This window comes from Vipera berus (assembly GCF_964194415.1).
Source record: "Vipera berus genome assembly, chromosome: 1".
Classification (NCBI taxonomy): Eukaryota; Metazoa; Chordata; class Lepidosauria; order Squamata; family Viperidae; genus Vipera; species Vipera berus.
The window spans coordinates 268002197-268023348 of record NC_138202.1 but is presented as its reverse complement, the minus strand read 5'-3'; the positions used below and the strand labels follow the sequence as shown (position 1 = coordinate 268023348).

Below are 21152 nucleotides of genomic sequence, written 5' to 3'. Positions count from 1 at the left end.
TCCAACAGTAGATATATCAACCATAGACAATCAGAAAAGACTCCTGGTGCTACTGTTGAACCATCACGGTAACAGTATGAAAGGAGTCTTCCTATCCTTGTTCATATCCCACAGCTGTATATGGGTTACTGCAGCTGTGTCCAGAGACTCAGGAAGTAGAATTACACATGAAAGACAATTGCTGCATGAATACAAAATGCTTAATTACAGGTCACTTAAACATGTGGTATTTGCATTTATGCAGTGTGCAGTAAGCCTAGTTGGATTTAATATTGGTTAGGGTTTTTTATGGCTATTGATGTTCTCTTAGCTTCTGGTTCAGTGGTTAAGTGCTTTCTGTATGTAAGTAAAAGAAAGTACCTTAAGAGATTATGAAATATTAACGCACATTTGCATTTCCCATCCCTTTTGACCAGGGGATGATTTGAAGCACAGAATTGGCATGGGTGTTCTTAATCCTTTCATTTAGCTGGCCATCTGGCCAAACAGAGAGGCTGAACCAGACTCTTTTGCAGTGTATTTATCCTTGCTCATTTGCACGTGGAAAATTGCTTGGGGGGGGAAACGGCAGGGAGGTGGTGGGAATGGGCTTGCACGTATAAAGCATTAAATTATTTTCTGTTCTCCCCCATAAACCTATTTTCTTCTAACTGTCCTCCCCTGCAGCAACTTTTGTCTAACAAAACCACTGATACTTTTGCCTACACATGCTTGCTTTTAATGCTTCCGGAACTTGATCTATACATTTCCAAAACAGGAAATAAGCAAAATAAATGTATGGATTGGTAAATATATAATGCAAATCACACAACCCTACGACATTAGATCTCTCACAGTGAACCCACAGAAAGTACACTCACACCACTTACAGGCAGAAAAAAAAACAAAGCTAGAAATCTGGGTAGAGAATGTAAAATTCAGAAACAGCCTTAATCTCCTCCAAACCAATGCACATAATATAAAATATACAATATAGAATGTAGTCTATACAAATACTGGTAGTCCTCAACTTAGGACTACAATAGAGCCCAAAATTTCCGTTGCTAAGTGAGACATTTGTTAAGTGAATTTTGCCCAAGAATTTCCTGCCTCAGTTGTTAAGTAAATCACTGTAGTTGTTAAATTAGTGACGTGAATTAGATGAATCTGGCTTCCTCACTGACTTCGCTTGTCAGAAGGTCGCAAAAGGTGGTCACATGACCCCCCGGACATGGCAACTGTCATAAATATGAATCAGTTGTCAAGCGTCCATATTTTGATCTCATGACCATGGGGATGCAGCAATGGTCATAGGTTTGAAAAACAGTCATAAGTCACTTTTTACAGTGCCGTTTAAATTTGAGCAGTCGCTAAACGATCTGTTGTAAGTCGAGGGCTACCTGTATGTACAAAGAGACTGGCTCAGATTGCTCTTCCAACCCTCTTAAAGCAAGTTTGCAGACATAAGTGATCCTGCCTTTTCCAGTTAGTTGCCTCGCCTTCGTGCGTCAACAACATGTAATCTGAAATGATTCAGTCAGTTATCTGCTAGACCGCCCAGACACCACAACTTCCCCAGTATCTCCTGTATCCTCTCCCCAAGGATTATTATTTTTTTTTAAAAAAAATCATCATCATCATCATCATCTGGATAATTGCCATACCGTTTCTGCCCCTTTCTTTCCTTCTGTATGTGTGTGTGGAGGGAGAGACCCCAAATGACTATAGAGGTAGAATGTCTAGAGAAGCCTTATTTTCGGGAGGTTTCTCTTAAGATCTTATGATTATTGGAAAGGGCAGTTTATTTTAGGTAAGTAGTATACTTGTTGCAGGGAAAGTTAGTTTAGCTTCAGACTAGACTAGATCTCTTCAATCTAGATTAACTTAATTAAAGTAATATAATTCCGTTTTTAAAGTCATACCAAATTCAGGCCTCTCTCTTGTGTTTAGTTAACTTTGTAATGTGAATAGGGCCAGAATTTCATACTATCGAAAGTTGTACGTATATAACCGCAAAGATTCAAGGTGTATAATCACTGCAGCAATTTCACTGGTGGCTAAAATTTGTGAAAATAACAGCCAGGTTCTTGCAAATCCTGATAATGAGTGGTAAAAGTATGAAGTGGTAGCTGGCCCTTTTTTAGTAGTTGTATTTCAGTATCTAAAGAAACCAAGGTAGGGAAACCACGACTAATATGAACAACTATTCAAATAGCTAAGTGGGAATAACAATACTTAGAATCTCAACTTTGCCGGAAAAGCACAGAAGAATGTGAAATCTGAATTTGTTTCAATGAAAAGGAAAAATTGTTATTGCACTTAAGAAAACATCCATGGTTGACATATCCTATAAAACACCCATTTAAAATTTATATTGGATTACTTCACCAAAAGTATGAGATGAAGATGTATTTTTCTGTACTAGTAAGTTGTTGATTTAGTCCACTTTCATGCCTTCTGCCTTGCCATTTGTTCTGTGTTATCAATTTTAAGGAATATATTTCCTTTGTATAAACATTATCTGGACAATTTTCTATGCTTTTTTATTTTAAAGTATTGTGGTCTGTAAGTTGTTGTGGGTTTATTTATAAATGAAGTATTATATAATAAATTCCATGGGATGAAAACTATGGGACTGAATCGAGCTAATCTGCCTTTTATTTTAGGTATTCCCAGCCTTTACATGAAGAAATAGCTTTACACAAACACCTCAAACACAAGAACATTGTTCAGTATCTTGGCTCGTTTAGTGAAGATGGATTTATTAAGATATTCATGGAACAGGTACCAGGAGGTAAAACATTTGTAGAATACAAAGAATACATTTTTATTGTTTGTTATTACTATATTTTCTGTCAACCTAGGACAGCCATGCTGGCTCAGGAATTCTGGGATTTGAGGTTCATGAGTCATAAAAGAGCCAAGGTTGCCTACCTCTGACCTAGGACTACAACTCCCAGAATTTGTAGCCAATTGCTAGTCCAGCAAGTTTGTTACAGAAGGTTGTAAAGCTGTTTTTCTTCATTAACATTTAGAAAATTGATGTTGTGTGAAATATTATCCAGAATTGACAAAATTTGCTTTTCAATTCACTAATCAATGAGGTAAAAGTAATAAAATATAACATTTTGAAATAGAATAAACCACGGTGGTCAAACTGCCTGCCCGTGGGCCTGATGCATCATAGCGAAACTGTGCCCACCCCATTGCTGGCAATGGCAAAAAAGTCGTGATGTGTTGCGACATGTCACGTGACATTATGAGTTTGACACCCCTGGAATAAGCAATTTGCTTTTGTTTTATATTAGGAAAAAAATGGAAATAGGTCTGAAATAATTTTTGTAATAAATTGTATCCAATGATGCCTGTCTGCAGATACAAAGTTTCCTCCAGTAGAGTTAATTGTATCTTTCCTCTGCACACATCTAGGTTTGTTCTGTAGGGTTGGGGGAATGCATGTGGGTTTAAGCAGAGGGAAAAAAGTTAAACTGTTGTTTAGGTAGAACTCTTATCTGCCTAAGTTTGCATTTAACCTGGTATATTTATAATCGGAATATTTTTCACTACAAAAGGTACTAGTATTATAATAAAAATTTTCCCATTTTTTAAAGGAAATAGAAATACAACCATTCAAGTAGGCACTGCAGTTTACCCTTAGCATCTGTCTCATGTGAAACTGTTTTTCTTTATATTTCAGGTAGCCTTTCAGCTCTTCTGAGATCAAAATGGGGACCATTGAAAGATAATGAACAGACTATTGGTTTTTACACCAAACAGATTCTTGAAGGATTAAAATACCTCCATGATAATCAAATTGTGCATAGAGATATAAAGGTGGGAATTACTATGTATTATAAATTATAAAGGAAAATTTCTTGGCAGAAAGAACGCGTGTAAAATTATTTTATCATTATGAAATTAGTTCAACTTTTCTCTGAAGGAAAAAAAAAGTCTCAATCCTCATTTGATCATAGCAAATAGAGTAATCTGAACAGATAGCCACTAATAAGAATGCATTGGAACTGATTTGGTTTTTAGACTCTTAGACTAATAGATGTTATGAAATAATGATGCATAAGATCTTTGCAATTAATTGGGATAGTGCAGATGGAATTCTCATCTGAATTCAGCCTTGTTTAGTTGTGGGTTCTTCAAAAGGTTTTGGAAGAAGCACGGTGTCCGTCAGGTGCAAGGAACCAGAATGACACTGGAAGTTCATCAGAGAAATATGTTCATTACTACTCACCTATGAAGTAGTAGAAAATATTTGTAGCTGGGGTTTTAGATTTTGGCAGTGGTTTGCTCTCCAAGCTTGTTTCAATTTATTTTCTGAACGTTTTGTTACCAGACTAGGTAACATCACATCACACTGGCACACAGGACATTTATAAGCTAAGGAGAATAGGACAAGAAAGTCCTCCTAATGATGTTACCTAGTCTGGTAATGAAATATTAAGCACTGCCAAAAACTATCCGCCTATTTACAAGAATCTCGCCAAACTAACTGCAGTCACCACAAAGAACTAGCAACTAGATAACCACTGCAAGATTTAGGGAAAGTCTTTTTTTCCCGCCATTTCCTCCCCTTCAATGATTCCAGGTTAGCCAATCTTGTAACGCCTCCCTCCGCTTCAGCTGCAGATTGCACCACAGTGTCTGATTCATGTCCTTTTAAAATGGGCAGTATTCATGTAGCATAAAGATTGGTAAGATATAGTTATCTAAAAGAAATAGTGATGTACCAAGGATACTTGGACTTGTAACTATTTTAACCATTCCCCTTTTTCTACATTAATTTACATCAAGGATCAGAAGTCTTTTGAAGATACGGCAGAATTCTCACATTAATATGTATGAGTGAGAGGGGGCTTACATACTCTTGCTGATGGGTAGTATCAAACATGGAGAATTCATGGGACATGATTTACTGTTTTGTCACTTTTCCATCCCATTTATTCATTTTTCGATCTTTCATACATTTTAAGTTTTCCTAGCCCCTAACGCTTATGACCCTTTAAGAAAGTATGTTGATAAGAAAGAAAATAATTAAACCCACACAATATTAGGTATAGAAAATAATTTTTCCCTACAGTTTTAGAATTATCCCATTTGTTCAGATATTTGTTCAGCATCCAGGAATGAGGGGGTCATCTGAGATGTAATCTAGTTTCAAAGGTGTAGCAACATCTATTTCATTCATAATCACTTTTCAGCATTCATTTTAACTGCAAATTGTTTTGCGATGTCAGTCATAAGGTGAAACAGTGATCACAAACTTCTCTTCCCTCAGGGGGATAATGTTCTTATCAACACATACAGTGGAGTGTTAAAGATTTCAGATTTTGGAACATCAAAGAGGCTTGCTGGAATCAATCCTTGCACTGAGACTTTCACAGGTATGTTCTAAATCTGAAAGCATGTTGTAGAGTTTCTAATTTGAATGTCAGGAAGAATGTTCAAGGACATACATTGAACGTAATCTTTGACATTCCTAGTGGATGTAACATGCTTATTTTATTTGCCTTGGTTAGGAAAAAATACCCTCTATCTGCATTGATTTAGTTGTGTGCAGTTCTTAAAAAACTGTAAATTAAGAGCCATTACTTGAGCTAATGTTCTAAGTTTATTGACTTGAGGAATCCTAGGGAATCCTTCCCATTAGAAAATATGTTTAGGGAGTGTAGCATTAGTCATTCATGATGTAGTTCAGAGAAGTAGTAATAACCATCTATTGATGTGCATAGCAATCTCCATTAATGTTATCAGCAGCATTCCTGATAATTGATTTAGAGGAAGTGCAGATTATTTAATCAGTCTGACATTCTGATCAAATTAAAGGCCATACATAAGCATAACATTAGCTGGCTTAGGAACTGGGTGTGCTCTGACTCAGTATTCAGTATTATGGCTGGGATTTGTATGCATTTACAAAAAGGTATTAAATGTTATTCTGAATATATATTTCTTATAGAAAATAAAAACAACATAAATATAACTTTGAAACAGTGAATAGATTTAATTGCAGTTTTTAAATTTAATGGATGTAGCTTTGTGATTTGCCTTTCTGTACCTTGTCTTCCCAAATGTTGGATTCCATCTCCCATCGTACTTACTATTGGATATATTGAAAAAGCCTGGTGGGGACTATTCAAAATAGCTAAAAAAACACAGTTGTACCCATTTGCTCTATTGCATGGGTGTCACACTCACCACGTCATGTGACGTGTCACAACTTATCGCAACTCTTTTTGCATTGCTAGCAATGGGGTGGGCGCAGCTTCGGTATGATGAAACCGGCCCACGGGCCAGCAATTTGACACCCCTGCTCTATTAACTTGTATCATACAGCATTCAAGACTGTTGCAAACACCTATGCTTAACCTTATTGGGGAAATTATTGCTCTGCCATTGAGATATTTGTAAGCTTTCTGCTTGGTAGCTCTTCGAATACAGCATAATGCGTGAACAGCTCTTTTCTGATTGTTCACAGCAGTGGACTACCTTTAAGACTACTATGGAACTAAGCTCAGTGATCCTTAAACTATTACAAAATTAAAACAAGATCAGATAGAAAAAACTAGGTTTCTTGAGTCATATGATCTTGTCTTGAATCAAAAAATGCAAAGTCATGCCAGCACAAACAATAATTTTTATAATTGTAAAATCCATATTTTCTTGCTTTTTGTTTCTTCTAATATGAGAATCTCAAAGTTTGTTGTTAGCAAAGATAATTTTTGATTTTTTTGGGAACAGTGTGCACTGAATAATATTTTTTTAAAAGCATGGCCAGATTCTATTCATGTTCCAAATCTGACAACTTCAGGCTATCATATGGCTATCCTTGCATGGTTATTTCAGTGCTGTCCCTATACCAAGACTGCACAGGATGGATATTATTTTTAATGCATATCGAAATAACATAATACTTATCTCCTCTTGCTGAAAACACACCAAATAACCTTGTATAAAAAGCAAAAATAGGTGGAACAGTTGGAACATTCTAGTGTGCCATATAAATGCTCAATACTGTGACAGAAATGTACATTAAAATCTGTTTTTCACAGGTACTCTACAGTATATGGCACCAGAAATAATTGATAAAGGACCAAGAGGTTATGGAAAGGCTGCAGATATCTGGTCCTTAGGCTGTACAATTATTGAAATGGCTACAGGAAAGCCTCCATTTTATGAACTAGGAGAACCACAAGCAGCCATGTTCAAGGTTAGTTTAGATAATAACATTTTCTAAAAAAAAAGGAAAATAAAATGTGTTAAGGCTATGTTTTAAAAAACAAGGTGATATGATACCGGCTGGGGAGGAAAACATTACAGCATATTTTGTTCATATTTAAATTCAACTGAACATGAAAGCATGCCATAGTAAACTAAATGCTAAAATTTCTATGGAGATTCTCAGTCATCCAGGTCATAGTTATCCCAAAGATACTTTTTCACTAGGCAACTGGACATTCTTTTCTTTTTTTTCTTTGAGGACGTTTCGTTTCTCATCCAAGAAGCTTCCTCAGCTCTTCTTCAGAGCTGAAGAAGCTTCTTGGATGAAAAGCAAGACTTCTTCAAAGAAAAAACAAGGAAGTCCAGTTGCCTCGTGAAAAAGCATCTTCGGGGAAATGCTAAAATGTTATTTAGATTATCTTTTAAAATAATACCTATCATAAGAACAAAAGGCTGTTCTAAGATCCTTCAGCTAATGCTATTTTTAACGTGGGAATAAAAGAGAGAAGTTCTCTCTGTGATAAAGGTCTGCTTGGTTTTTTTTAATTTGATTTTTACCTGCATTTATTAGGTTGGAATGTTCAAAATACATCCTGAGATTCCAGAATCCATGTCAGTGGAGGCAAAAGCTTTTTTGCTGAGATGCTTTGAACCTGATCCAGATAAGAGGACCTGTGCTAATGAGCTTCTTGTAGATGAGTTTTTAAAAGTCACCAGCAAAAAAAGAAAGTCGCAGTCAAAAGTAACAGGTGAAGAAATCTAACTGTTCTAGTTGGGAGATCTTAGACTTAGATTATTAGGAGTCATTATTAACAAAGCCAGGTTTCTTGACAGTCTTTTGAGAGTGGCAAGTCAGAACCCACTAACAGATATGATTTTGAAGTAGGGAGTTTTGTCAAATGCTTTTTAGAATATTACATTAGCGTGTGTCTCGTGTAAATACAGTATCTCCATTCTTTTAGTAGAAATTTGATATTACAAAGTTTACCTGCATCGGAGCCCTGTTATATATCAAGTTTCCTTTGTTTGAATTGAGCAATTCTGGATGTTACATTATTTTTGTTTTATTTTTGCAGCTCTCACACCTGGATCAAATGGTAAGTTTAGCAATTAATATTTTTTCTGAGAAAACTTTTGCTTTGAAACTCATCAAATTTAGTACTCAACGCATTTCGATGTGAACATTTTGTCCCGATACTCATAGTTTGTTTAGTACTCAATGTACAACCTAGAACTTTTCGTTGTCGGATGCCTTGTGATTCACTATATTATTCCATGTTGGAAAAAATTGTTTGGTATTCATCATTTTTGATACTCATAGCAGCTCCCGAAATCAATTAACAGTGAGTTAACACCGCTGTATTTATTTTTCATATCACAGAGAAGTTTTTTTTTCCACTCCTGCCAACGTTTTGGAATTGTACACAGTACAATTTTGTCATCCAAGATAATATAACCTCTGGGAGCTCTTAGCAGATAGATTATATGAATTGGGGTGAATTGTTACGTTCAGTTGTTTATTACAGTTTGCTCCCCATATATATCTTCATCATACTTTGTTTCCTGTTTCACTGAGCAGAATATCTTCGAAGCATATCCTTGCCTGTTCCTGTTCTGGTAGAAGACACAAGCAGTAGCAGTGAATATGGTTCAGTTTCACCTGACAATGAGTTGAAACTTGACCCCTTCTCCTTTAAAATGAGAGCCAAATCCTGTGGTGATAAGGAAGGAAAAGGACTTAGGTCTCTTTTTCTAAGGTAATTGTCTAAGTAATTAATATCTCTGCTAGGTTAGGGATGCGGTGGCTCAGTGGGTTAAGACACAGAGCTTGTCAATCAGAAGGTCGGCAGTTTGGCAGGTCGAATCCCGAGTGCCACGTAACAGAGTGAGCGCCTGTTACTCATCCCAGCTTCTGCCAACCTAGCAGTTCGAAAGCACGTAAAAATGCAAGTAGAAAAATAGGGACCAGTGAAAATGAATGTCCTGCCCAAATTTTTATTTTTGTTTCAAATGATACCGATTCTTAAGAAAGATTCTAATTTGGAGGAATGGCAGCGTGGTATCAATAAATTTGTGTGGGCAGGGAAAAAACCACGAGTTAAACTTAAGATTATGCAGGATACTCGTGAGAGAGGTGGTCTTAAATTGCCTAATTTTAAATTATATTATGAAGCTGCTGCATTAGTAGGAATAAGTGATTGGATTAATTTGACGCAAGGGAGGTTATTAAATCTTGAGGGCCATGATTTGTGGTTTGGCTGGCATGCATATTTGTTGTATGATAAGAAGGTAGACAATGTGTTTAGGGTGCATATTTTAAGACAGGCATTGCTGAGAGTTTGGAAGAAGTATAGACATAAGTTGAGTTGCAAGATACCATTGTGGGCAATTCCAAAACACGCAATAGAAAATATACATGCTGGCTTCAAACATGATGTGACTACATACAAGGAGATCCTAAGTTTGGAAAGAAATGTCTGGTGTTTGAAGTCATATAGCCTCTTGCGAGAAGAGAAGGTTGTTCAAAACTGGTTTCAATATACTCAGCTACGGGCCAGGTGGAAAGAAGACCAGAAAAATGGTTTTACAATGACTGATGAAAATTTGATAAAGCAAGTTAGAAATCAGGGACCAGCACATATTAAACGGATATATCTTGCATTGATAGAGATTGACTCAGAGACAGAGCTTGTTAAGGATTGTATGATAAAATGGGCCCAAAACATTCAGGAAGTTATCACAATGGACATGTGGGAAAAGATTTGGGTGAGGAACGTAAAATTTACTCAAGCTCAAAATCTAAGAGAGAACTTTTACAAAATGTTTTATAGATGGCATTTAGATCCTAAAAAGCTTGCAAGTATGTATCCGAATTACCAGCCTAAATGTTGGAGGTGTGGTGATGAAGATGCAACATATTTTCACATATGGTGGACATGTAAGAAGGTTAAGGCTTTTTGGATAAAAGTCTGGTGGAATATGCAGAAGATTTTTAAACAGAGGATAAAGTTTTGTCCGCAACTTTTTTTGTTGGGAATAATTGCAGACGCTACAGTTGTGGACACTAAGTTGATGTTGAACTTAATTACGGCAGCAAGACTTTTGATAGGCCAATATTGGAAGAAAGAGGAATTGCCGACCATAGAAGAGTGGACTTTAAAGGTTTCCGACCTGGCAGAGATGGCGAAGATTTCGGCCTATTTGAAAGATCATTCGCAAGAACGCTATATTATGGAATGGAGAAAATGGATTGAGTTTATCCAGAACAAGTATAGGGTTAAGAAGTTTTATGTAGCATTCGAATAAGTCTTCTTTCGTTTTTTTTTCCTAGTTTTTTATATATAGTTAATATTGTTAAGGTGTGTCTTATCCTATATAAGCTAGAGAGTAATGGATTTTAGATTTTATAGTGGGTAGTATATGGTTGTTTATGATTGCCTTTTTATAGATATATACCTTGTATTTAGCTCTGGGAAGTCGGGGGGGGGGAGGGGGGGATGGAGGGAGGGGAGGAGGGAGGGAGGTTGGGGGGAGGTAGGGGGGGGAGCAGGGAGGGGGAAGGGGGGTTTTTTAAAGGAAAACTGTATTTTAAAACTTTTCAATAAAAAAAAAAAGAAAAATAGGGACCACTAAGGTGGGAAGGTAACAGTGTTCCATGCGCCTTTGACATCTAGTCATGCCAGCCACATGACCACGGATACGTGCTCGGACAAGCGCTGGCTCTTCGGCTTTGAAACGGAGATGAGCACCGGCCCCTAGAGTTGGAAACGACTAGCACGCATGTGCAGGGGAATCTTTACCTTACCTAGGTTATGAAAAAGATATATCGCCTTTTTTAAAAAAAGGGTTTCTTCATAGTTGTTTCTACTGTTAAATATCCACAGCATCCCAGATGAGAATTTTGAGGACCATAGTGCTCCTCCCTCACCCGAGGAGAAGGATTCTGGCTTTTTTATGCTAAAAAAGGACAGTGAGCGAAGAGCTACCCTTCACAGAATTCTAACCGAAGACCAGGAAAAGGTAGTGAGAAATCTGATGGAAGCCTTAGCTCAGGTAAAGAAATGCATGTAATATGTTTAGCACTATTTTTTTTAAAAAAAACACAAAATACATTGGTAGTACGTTGGGATCGAAACACATTGCAAGCTTATATAATATTGTAGTGACACATTTCTTTACAGGTGGCAATTGGCAGGTTTTCAGGAATCCTACAGAGCATAAATAAGTTTAAGTGCAAACAATTGCAAGATTAAACTATAGCTGTACCTTCGCTTCTCTGCCATTAATGCTCATTTATGTAGTGATTTTACTTCTGAGAGATCCCTTCTGAAAATGTTATTGGGAAATGCTTATAGAATTATGGAGAAAAATGATGATTTCCTGACAATTAGATATGTTCCGATTATCCAAACCAGAAACAGTTTTTCTACGTATTTGTCAGAAACAACGCATTTAGAAGAGTTAAATACTATACAAATTGTATATGCTTACGTGTCTGCATTGTTAACATTATTTTGGTTTTCTGTTAAGACATGCTTGGTAGTATTTAAAAATCAATGGCAGAATGTTAGTTATGTTGATTTTATAAAAAAAATTAAGTAACGAAGTCAAATTATGCATTAGATATGTAATGGCAAAGGATGATGAAATATTTTGAGAATGTTGTTCAAAATCACTTATTTCTGTTTATTTTATATCAATACAGAAAAAGTATTATTCGTATAAGTGCTAAAGTGTAATAAAGAGACAACTGTAAATAGGAATGTTACACTTTTAGTTCTAACGATTACATAATGCAATTGTCCATAGTTTTCAGGGTTTTTTGTAAGTTTATGACTTATAAGACAACAATTAAAGTCATTTTGGAAGATCAGGACCAGAAAAGGACACATTGAGAGTATTGTTCTCCTTTGGGTTTCAAACGTTCATAAGAATCTGTTCTATTTCACATGTGCAATTTTCAATCAAAGCCAATTTGAAACAGTTAATCTGATGAATATGAAAGAGGTTTTTTTGTGTGTATGTATTTTTGTTAAAAGTTTAAAGAGCAATAATAAGAACTAGTGCAAACTATATTAAAACTGAGAAACAAAAATGAGAAAAATAACAAAAAAGCTAAAAGTGCAATTAGAAAAAAATAAAAGGAAATAAGAAAAAAAGAGAAAGATATACAGTTGCAAGAAAAAGTGTGTGAACCCTTTGGGATTACGTGGAGTTTTGCATGAATGTTTCCATCTTATGTTCAATTAAAACATGACAACAGCTAATGTTTGTGTAGTATTATTTTAAGCAGACTGTGTTTTTCTATTGTTGTGACTTACATGACGTTTAGAGCACATTTTATGGCCAATTCATGCAAAACTCCATGTAATCCCAAAGGGTTCACATACTTTTTCTTGCAACTGTAAAGAAAGATATAATGGTATAAGGGAGTAGCTTCTGATATTCCCCACAGCAATCATAACTACAATTATATTTTATTCTATCTCTAAAGTTTTATCATGACACTCTTCTTTCTATAATCAATCGTGTCTAATCAATCAGTCCTAAAAGGAGAAGTTGGACTTCATTCAAATATTAATCTTTAAAATCCTCTGTATCAATGTATTAGAAACCATTTTTTTAGCTTTTATAGCTTTGAATATTTCTCAGAAAATTAATATAGAAATTGACAAGAGCAGCAGAAACATGGAACTGATATCAGTTCTTCTTCCAAAAGAATAACCCTTACAGTATGAACACATTCAAGGTGTTAGTGATGACTTGTTAGTGATGACTTACAAAGCCCTTCATGGCATGGGTCCGGATTACCTACGGCAACACCTGCGGCCGGCGTCAACTTCCCTCCGTCCAGTGCGCTCCCACAGAGAGGGCCTCCTCAGGGTGCCGCCGATCAAAGAATGTCGATTGGTGACCCCCAGGGGGAGAGCGTTCTCTGTGGGCGCGCCAGACCTTTGGAACCGCTTACCGGTTGAGCTCCGGATGGACCCCGACCTTCGCTCCTTCCGGCGCGATCTCAAAATTTTCTTTTTCGAACAAGCTGGCCTGGTCTGACGGGATGGGGTTGGGTTTTTATAAATAGTTTTAATTTTAATATGTATTAATTTTATGGGCATAATGTTTAATGGCTTTTTAATTTTTGTATTCTATTTTTATTGTGTATTGCCCTGTTCACCGCCCTGAGTCCTTCGGGAGAAGGGCGGTATACAAATTAAATTATTATTATTATTATTATTATTATTATTATTATTATTATTATTATTATTATTATTATTATTATTATTATTATTATTACATTGCAGACGTTGCATTTTAATAGATAGATGGCACATAGTTCCTTTACTTGGGTATTCCGTGATTCAACTGTGTCTATGTTTATGTCAAGTCTGAGTTACCCTTGCAGATATGCAGATCTATTCCAGTGCTGCTCAGTCTGAACTATTATGCCAGTGATTCTAATTTTATCATTTCTAGGTCATAACATTTGAATTTACAAGAAAAAAATGGAAATGGCTTGCTTCAAAGTAACATTCTCTAGCGACATTTCACATATAAAGGCATACTTGATATGCTTCCAGTCTGTTTTATGACTCAACTTTAATTAATCAAAGACAAAGCTCATAACTCTTCCAAGGGCTTCTTTTTAAATTGTTCCTCAGAGAATTGCAGAGGATGGAAACAAAAGCTAATTCTTACTGAGGTGATCTTGGATACAACTTTTACTAATGTTGACTGAGCTACTGGATGAACTATTTTGTACTCTGAATAACTGAAAACAACATTATTACATTCTCTTCAAATTGAACCGTTGTAACTTACGTTTCTCTCATTGTCCAGAATTCGGCATTCTGTTTCAACAGTCCCAATCATATATATCATACTGTAAACAGGATATAAACACTACAGTATAGTAGCTCTTTCAGATCCCACCCTTACTACAAAAACATTCATATCGGTAGTCTATTGTCAGATCAGGGGCCATATGTAATACGGACTATACATATATCCTTATTAACTGAAGCCTGTTGGTTTTAATGCACACTTAATAAACCACAAAAATATATGTTAATATTTTTCCCCCCCCCGGAAAACCTCATTGAAATGGCATGGGTCCATCTCATCCTACCAAGATTGGTTCGCCCACTTGTGCCGGCAGAGGAGGCATGCTGCGGGTTCCAGCTGGCGGGATCCAGGAGAATGATATGATATGATTATGAGAAGATGGGCGATCAATAAATTTCATAAATAAACAAATTTTATAAATAAAAATAAATATATAAAGTTTTGTTAAGACATGGGCAGCAAATAAATAAACACACAAACAGGGAGCTATATTCTTAATTTTCATTAATACTATCCACAGTTATACAAATGTAATTAGCTATTTTTGTTGTTGTAACAGAGTCCTGAAGAGCCTAAGTTGAAATGGGAACACATTACAACTTTAGTTGCTAGCCTCAGAGAATTTGTAAGATCAACAGATCGCAAAATCATTGCAAATACACTTTCAAAGCTGAAACTGGAGCTGGACTTCGACAGTCATGGCATTAGCCAAGTTCAGTTAGTACTCTTTGGTTTCCAAGATGCAGTAAGTATATTTTGGGCTTCTTGTTTTGCTAATTTTTAAGAACATAAGCAGTCCCTTGCTGGATTGGACCCCTGGCCCATCAAGTCTAGCAGTTTAGTTCACAGTGGCCAACGAACTGCATAAGGAAGGCCATACGTCTCCCAGCAGATGACCTTCAGAGGCACTGACATGGCCATCATGTCATGAAGATTATAAACATTTCAAAATTTCTTTAGAGGAGACTTTTCAGTTTAGATGAATTTCTGCATGGGCATCTGCCTAGTAATGATAGCTTGAGGCTGCATCCTTCCACTTCTGCAGATTATGACAAAGATTCTGTTTCTTGGTGAACATGATGTGACTTTCTGATCTTGGAGATGTAAAGAAAAAGAGTATCATTCATTTCTCCAGCCCAAGTGTTGGGAGGAAGGATAAAACAACTTTTATTGTTTCCAAAATTGAATAATCAATCAGAATAGAGCTGGCAGGGACCTTGGAGGTCTTCTAGTCCAACCTCCAGTGATGAAGCACCTATAACTTCTGAAGGCAAGCTGTTCCACTGATTAATTGTTCTCACTGTCAGGAAGTTTCTCCTTAGTTCCAGGTTGCTTCTCTCCTTGATTAGTTTCCATCCATTGTTTTTTGTCTTGCCTTCTGGAGCTTTGGAAAATAAATTGAGCCCCTCCTCTTTGTGGCAGCCTCTCAAATACTAGAATACTGCTATCATGTCCCCCCTCGTCCTTCTTTTCTCTAGAGTAGTCAAACCCAAATCCTGCAACCATTCTTCATATATTTTAGTTTCCAGGCCTTTAATTATCTCAGTTGCTCTTCTTTGCATTTTTTCCAAAGTCTCAACATCTTTTTTGTAATGTGGTGACCAAAACTGGATGCAGTATTCCAGGTGTGGTTTTACTAAGGATTTATAAAGCTGTACTAATACTTCGCATGATTTTGATTCTATGCCTCTGTTTATACAACCAAGGATTGTATTAGCTTTTTTGGCTGTTGCTGCACACTGCTGGCTCATATTTAAGTGATTGTCCACTAGGACTTCAAGGTCCCTCTCACAGAATAATAAGAATATTATTATATATTTGTAGATGTCTAATGGTTTTTTTAGGTGTTACAGTTGCATTTCTTCTGTCAGTGAATGGTTGTTTCTTATTATTGTGTGATATATATTTGGTAACTCAGAAAATAATTTGTAGATTTAATAATAGGTACGCACATATTTAGATATTGTTAAATATGAAAAACTTTGCATAGAAGACAGATAAACAGATTAGTTACTGTTCATTAAGTAACTAAAATAACACAACATTTTGTGTTATTCTGGTTAGTAGAAATAAATTTTAAATTAAGTGAAACTATGCAAATGGGTATAAATTTGTCTTTCAGAAATATTTTGTTCTTCAAATATTGATCACTTGTTAGAGGATAAACTGGTTATTTAAGAAGGGTGGTGGTGGTGGTGGTGAACATGGTATATCCAGACTGAACTATCTACATGATGGTTGTTTAAAAATTAATAATAGTTTCACAATTCTAGTATCTCTTTCCAGGTGAATAAAGTTCTACGAACACATAATATTAAACCACATTGGATGTTTGCTCTGGATAGCATAATCCGTAAAGCTGTGCAGACTGCTATTACAATTTTGGTACCTGGTAAGATATTTCTCACTTTTTAAAATAATTTTCTGAACTAGGCTACCTGTATACTTAACATGGAAGGAAAAGCTGCTGGATTTGCCATACTTTATAGATTTGTATATTCCTGTTCTTTTCTGAGTTGTGAATATATGCATATAAAGATACAGTGTAATATGAAGTTAAACTTAGTTGCAAAAAATGGCTGTTTTGATAAAAATAAAACAGTGTACATTGTTTTAAGTGGCTGAAAAGAAATAGCAGTGAGCCTTTGGCAAATTGAAATGAATTAAACATGAAGGTAATAATTTGGGATAAAATTCTGGTAGAGTGTTTTTGATAATTGTGTGAAAATGATAATGAAATGTCAAAAAGTGGAACTGAAAAGTGAAACTAAGTTGTGTGCAGGAATTCTGATTGAAAGGATATGAATAGTGGCAGTGCGGAAAAACTAAGTACAGCAGAGTAGGGTGTTAATAATAATAATAATAATAATAATAATAATAATAATAATAATAAGAAGAAGAAGAAGAAGAAGAAGAAGAAGAAGAAGAAGAAGAAGAAGAAGAAGAAGAAGAAGAAGAAGAAGAAGAAGAAGAAGAAGAAGAAGAAGAAGAAGAAGAAGAAGAAGAAGTAGGAAGGGACCTTGGAGGTCATCTAGTCTAACCCCCTGCTCAGGCAGGAAACCCTATACCATTTCAGACAAACCAGATAATATACTTTAGTGTGTAGGTGCCATGATCATGCTGTTGGTGTGATCCCGTTATGTGTATTAAATTTTGGATTGTACGATTCAACAAGTAGTATGAATCTGAAAATTAATCTATCAAAAACAAGATAGTTAAGTTTGATATAGAAAAGCAAATTATAGCAAATTATATCTAAAAGCAAAGAAAAAATGATAAATCTTTAGAAAATGTTTAGCAAAATGGAAAAACTGATGGAGAATGTTTAAGATACGAAAGTGCTGGTGGAAAGGAAATGGGTAGCACATGGTTTGTTCTGAGACATGAAGATTTGATTTAAAAAAATACGAAAATGGCGATGTCTAAGAATTTGGTCTTACCAAGCCGGTTGTATGGAAATTAGAGTTGAGTATGTCAGGGAAAAATTTGAATGCAGTGGGTAAAGGTATGTCTATGGAAATTCTCAATCATCCCAATCATGCTTGTCCCCAAAGGTGGTTTTTTTCACAAGGCAACTGGACTTCCTTGGTTTAATCCAAGAGTTCTTGGATGAGAAGCGTAACGAACTGCTTCCAGCTATAATCGTGTGTAACATTTTTAATCCCAGCTTTTAAAAAAAGAGCTCGTGGCACATATCTGGCACACCCCCAGCTGTGAAGTAGGATAGGCTGAGAGTATGCAGACGTTGAGCTTAAATGGACTCCAGAAGATGGTAGAGGACAGGAAGGCCCGGAGGAACGTTGTCCATGGGGTTGCGATGGGTTGGACACGACTTTGCAACTAACAACAACAAATGCAGACATTGTGGGTGCTTCATCACTCGAAGTTTTTAAGAAGAGACTGGACAGCCACTTGTCTTAAAAGATATAGGGACACCTGCTTGAGCAGGGGGCTGGGCTAGAAGACCTCCAAGGTCCCTTCCAGCTCTGTTGTGATTGATTGATTTTCAAGGGGGGAAAAAACCAAGAAAGTCTAGTTACCTTTTGAAAAAATAACAACAACTTTGGGGTGATTCGGCACATTCATCCCTTTCTGCCAATCCAAACTGGAACACATGATAGAGACACAGTCTTGAGGGCGCTGCAAAGAAGGCGGTTGGTAAAGAAGCCCGGGACACAAGGGGTTTGTTTCGGTTCTTTGTGTTAAAGGATATAGCCAGAGAAGAAAGAAAGAGAAAAATATTGGAAGTGAATAGCTAACAGTGTGGATGATGCCGGTTGAAATACGGTAGTCTGTGTTGTTTGCTAAGAGACTCCTGGCAACAAATGGGCTGTGCCTCATAAAAACGGAAGGAGTTGGTGGCATATAGATTTCAGTCATCATCATCTCGCATACTTTTATCTGCAAAGCTTTAATTGAATTGTGTGGGGAAAGGAGTCCAGAAAATAATGCAATGCCAATTACTGGAATTGGGACTGGGAGGAGTATGCAGAATATTGAGGCAATTGAATAATGGGCATGTGAATGAATATAGGAAGGAATAGACAAAGGTATGTGATTTGAAATTTCCAGTGTGTCTACATAAATGTACATAATATGAGGAACACGTTTAATGCGGGAAAATAAATATGGTTTAGCAGGTATTACTGAAATCTGGTGAGTAGAAAAGAAGGACTGAAGGGTATAATTTATTTAAAGGGAAAGACAAAGGCCAAGCATATATTATAGGTTATATTTATATGTTATAGGCAGTGGCGTAGCGTGGGTTGTCAGCACCCGGGGCAAGCACCCGGCCGCTGCACTGTCCCTCCCCCAGATAGTCCCTCGCTCTCTCTCCGCACCGCACCGCACGCCTGGCACCCCCCCTCCACAGTGGGCGGCGACCCGGTGGCTCAGATCGGATTCGCACAGCCAGCACTGCAGTGAGAGTGAGTGAGTGAGCCAGGCCGGGGCAGAGAGCTGCGAGTGCGAGCGCGCCCCCCCCCCCAGATGTTGCACCCGGTGCGGCCGGCCCCCCCTGCACCCCCCACGCTACGCCACTGGTTATAGGTTATATTTATATGTGAAAGAAGTGCCCACACATATTGCGATCCAGGAATTTGAGCATAGGAATAGGAGGAAAAGGAAACAACGTTTTACTGTGTGGCTATGCTCTGGACCAGACATGTCAAACACAAGGCCCGGGGGCCGGATCCGGCCCGCGAAGTGGTTTCATGTGGCCCGCGAAGCCATCCTGGAAACAGTGAGGGAACGGCCCCCACTTCCTTGGCCCTGGCCCAGAGACCCTCCTTCTGCCAGAGACCCTCAGATCTGTCCCACTCCTGCCCAGGCCCCCATAGGCACCCTTGATACGAACGATGTAGAGCTGGCCATGCCCACCCAGTAGGCCATACGCACTCTAGCCATGCCCACCCAGTAGGCCACGCCCACCCTGGCCATACCCACCTGGCCCCCTGAGGGCAACCCCAATGCTGATGCAGCCCTCAATGAAATTGAGTTTGACACCCCTGCTCTGGACCACCAAATGAGACAGAAGATCTAGATAATACTTTCCTAAACCATTTTATAGAATGATCGTAGAGAAGCATAATAATAATAATGAGAGGTTTCAGTTATTTGGTCATCTGTTGGAAAATCAGCTCAGCCAAGACTTCAAGATATATTGCAGTCCTTTTCATTTTCCAAAAGGTTAAAAGAAAAAGCAAAGGGATTCGCTCTCCAATATCATTCATAAGAGAGTGACTGAAGACATGCAAGCAGTAGCAAATTTGAGAGGAAATGATTGTATCATCTTGAATTTTAAAATATTGCAGAAACAGCAACGAGCAAAATTTAGTTTTCAAATAAAAAAATTAATTTTGCCGACATGTGACAAATTTCTGCCAGTCACAATAACATATATCTACACTAGATTCTAGGAGAGTCAGGTCCTCTAAGGCAGGGGCCCCCAACCTGCCAGTGTGCTCACGTGTGCGCACACACACCCTCACTTGTGCTAGCGCCACGGCTGCAGGGCACAAAAACAGGATGCTCCATTGCAGGGCGCAAAAATGGGCTGCCACCGTGCCTCAGGGTGTGAAAATGGGATGCCGCTGTACCACAGGACACAAAAATGGGACGCTGCCATGCCTCGGGATGCAAAAATGGGACGCCACTGCCGCCCCTCAGGGGACAAAAATGGGCCACCACGCCATGAGGCGCTGCCACGGCGCAGGGCACAAAAATGGGCCACTGCTGTGCTGCAAGGTGCAAAAATGGCTGCCACTGTGCCACAAGGCACTGCGCCACACAAGAACTGGGCAGGGTTAGTGTGTATCATGCGGGCGCTAGCCCCGTCACGTTTGCGGCATGCAAGTGCTCACGGCCCCATGTGCATGCATGCACGGATATAAAATGCTTCCCTCTCCCTTTTCCTCCAGTCCACCAACCAAGAAAGGTTGGTTACCTCTGCTCTAAGGACCCTGTGAACAGAATCCAGAGGTCAGAGGGAACACAAGAGGGTTAAAAAATTCTCAAAAATAAGGAAGAGGGGTTTTTTGTTTTGTTTTGTTTTTTTGCTGTTAATGACTAGCACAGGTACATTGGAATCTCTTGTTTCAGGAGTTGCATGTCCGCTTCAGTGTGACTAGTAATCTCAACTTGATATATAAAAGTGTTTTTAAGTTTATCATCTAGATAAATAGTGGCTCTGAGGTCATCATACTTGCTTCCAATTTCATTGTTGTGATAATAAACAATTAAATTGCTTACAGAGTTGAGGACACACTTCAGCTTAGCATCTGAGAGTGATAATGCAGATCAAGATGAGATTGAAGCTGAAGAGGAACATGCTCCTGACACAGCTGTTCAGGTTCCTTGCCTTGTATTGGATGACGCGGTAGCTACCTCAGGAGTGAGCACCCTTAGTTCGACAGTCTCTCATGATTCTCAGGCTGCCCAGAGATCTCTGAATGTTCAACTTGGGAGGCTGAAATTGGAAACTAATAGGTGAGTCTAAATTTCCCCTATTTACAAAACTGGGTCAAGATTTTAACAGGATCCATGTATCATGTGGACATTTTTTTTCTGATTTTGTCTCAGGTTACCTTCATCAACCA

The 21152-nt window shown here is 37.7% G+C and overlaps 1 protein-coding gene across 1 annotated transcript in view; it reads left to right on the top strand.

Moving 5' to 3' along the window:
* Nucleotides 1-21152, top strand: part of MAP3K5 (mitogen-activated protein kinase kinase kinase 5) — a 123333-nt gene that overhangs the window by 92339 nt on the left and 9842 nt on the right. The window contains exons 17-27 of the mRNA XM_081312650.1: nucleotides 2646-2773; nucleotides 3677-3813; nucleotides 5270-5375; nucleotides 7044-7201; nucleotides 7784-7961; nucleotides 8289-8309; nucleotides 8792-8969; nucleotides 11097-11265; nucleotides 14615-14800; nucleotides 16342-16447; nucleotides 20808-21042. Of these exons, the coding sequence (XP_081168776.1) occupies nucleotides 2646-2773; nucleotides 3677-3813; nucleotides 5270-5375; nucleotides 7044-7201; nucleotides 7784-7961; nucleotides 8289-8309; nucleotides 8792-8969; nucleotides 11097-11265; nucleotides 14615-14800; nucleotides 16342-16447; nucleotides 20808-21042 (1602 nt within the window). The remainder of the gene's footprint in view (nucleotides 1-2645; nucleotides 2774-3676; nucleotides 3814-5269; nucleotides 5376-7043; nucleotides 7202-7783; nucleotides 7962-8288; nucleotides 8310-8791; nucleotides 8970-11096; nucleotides 11266-14614; nucleotides 14801-16341; nucleotides 16448-20807; nucleotides 21043-21152) is intronic.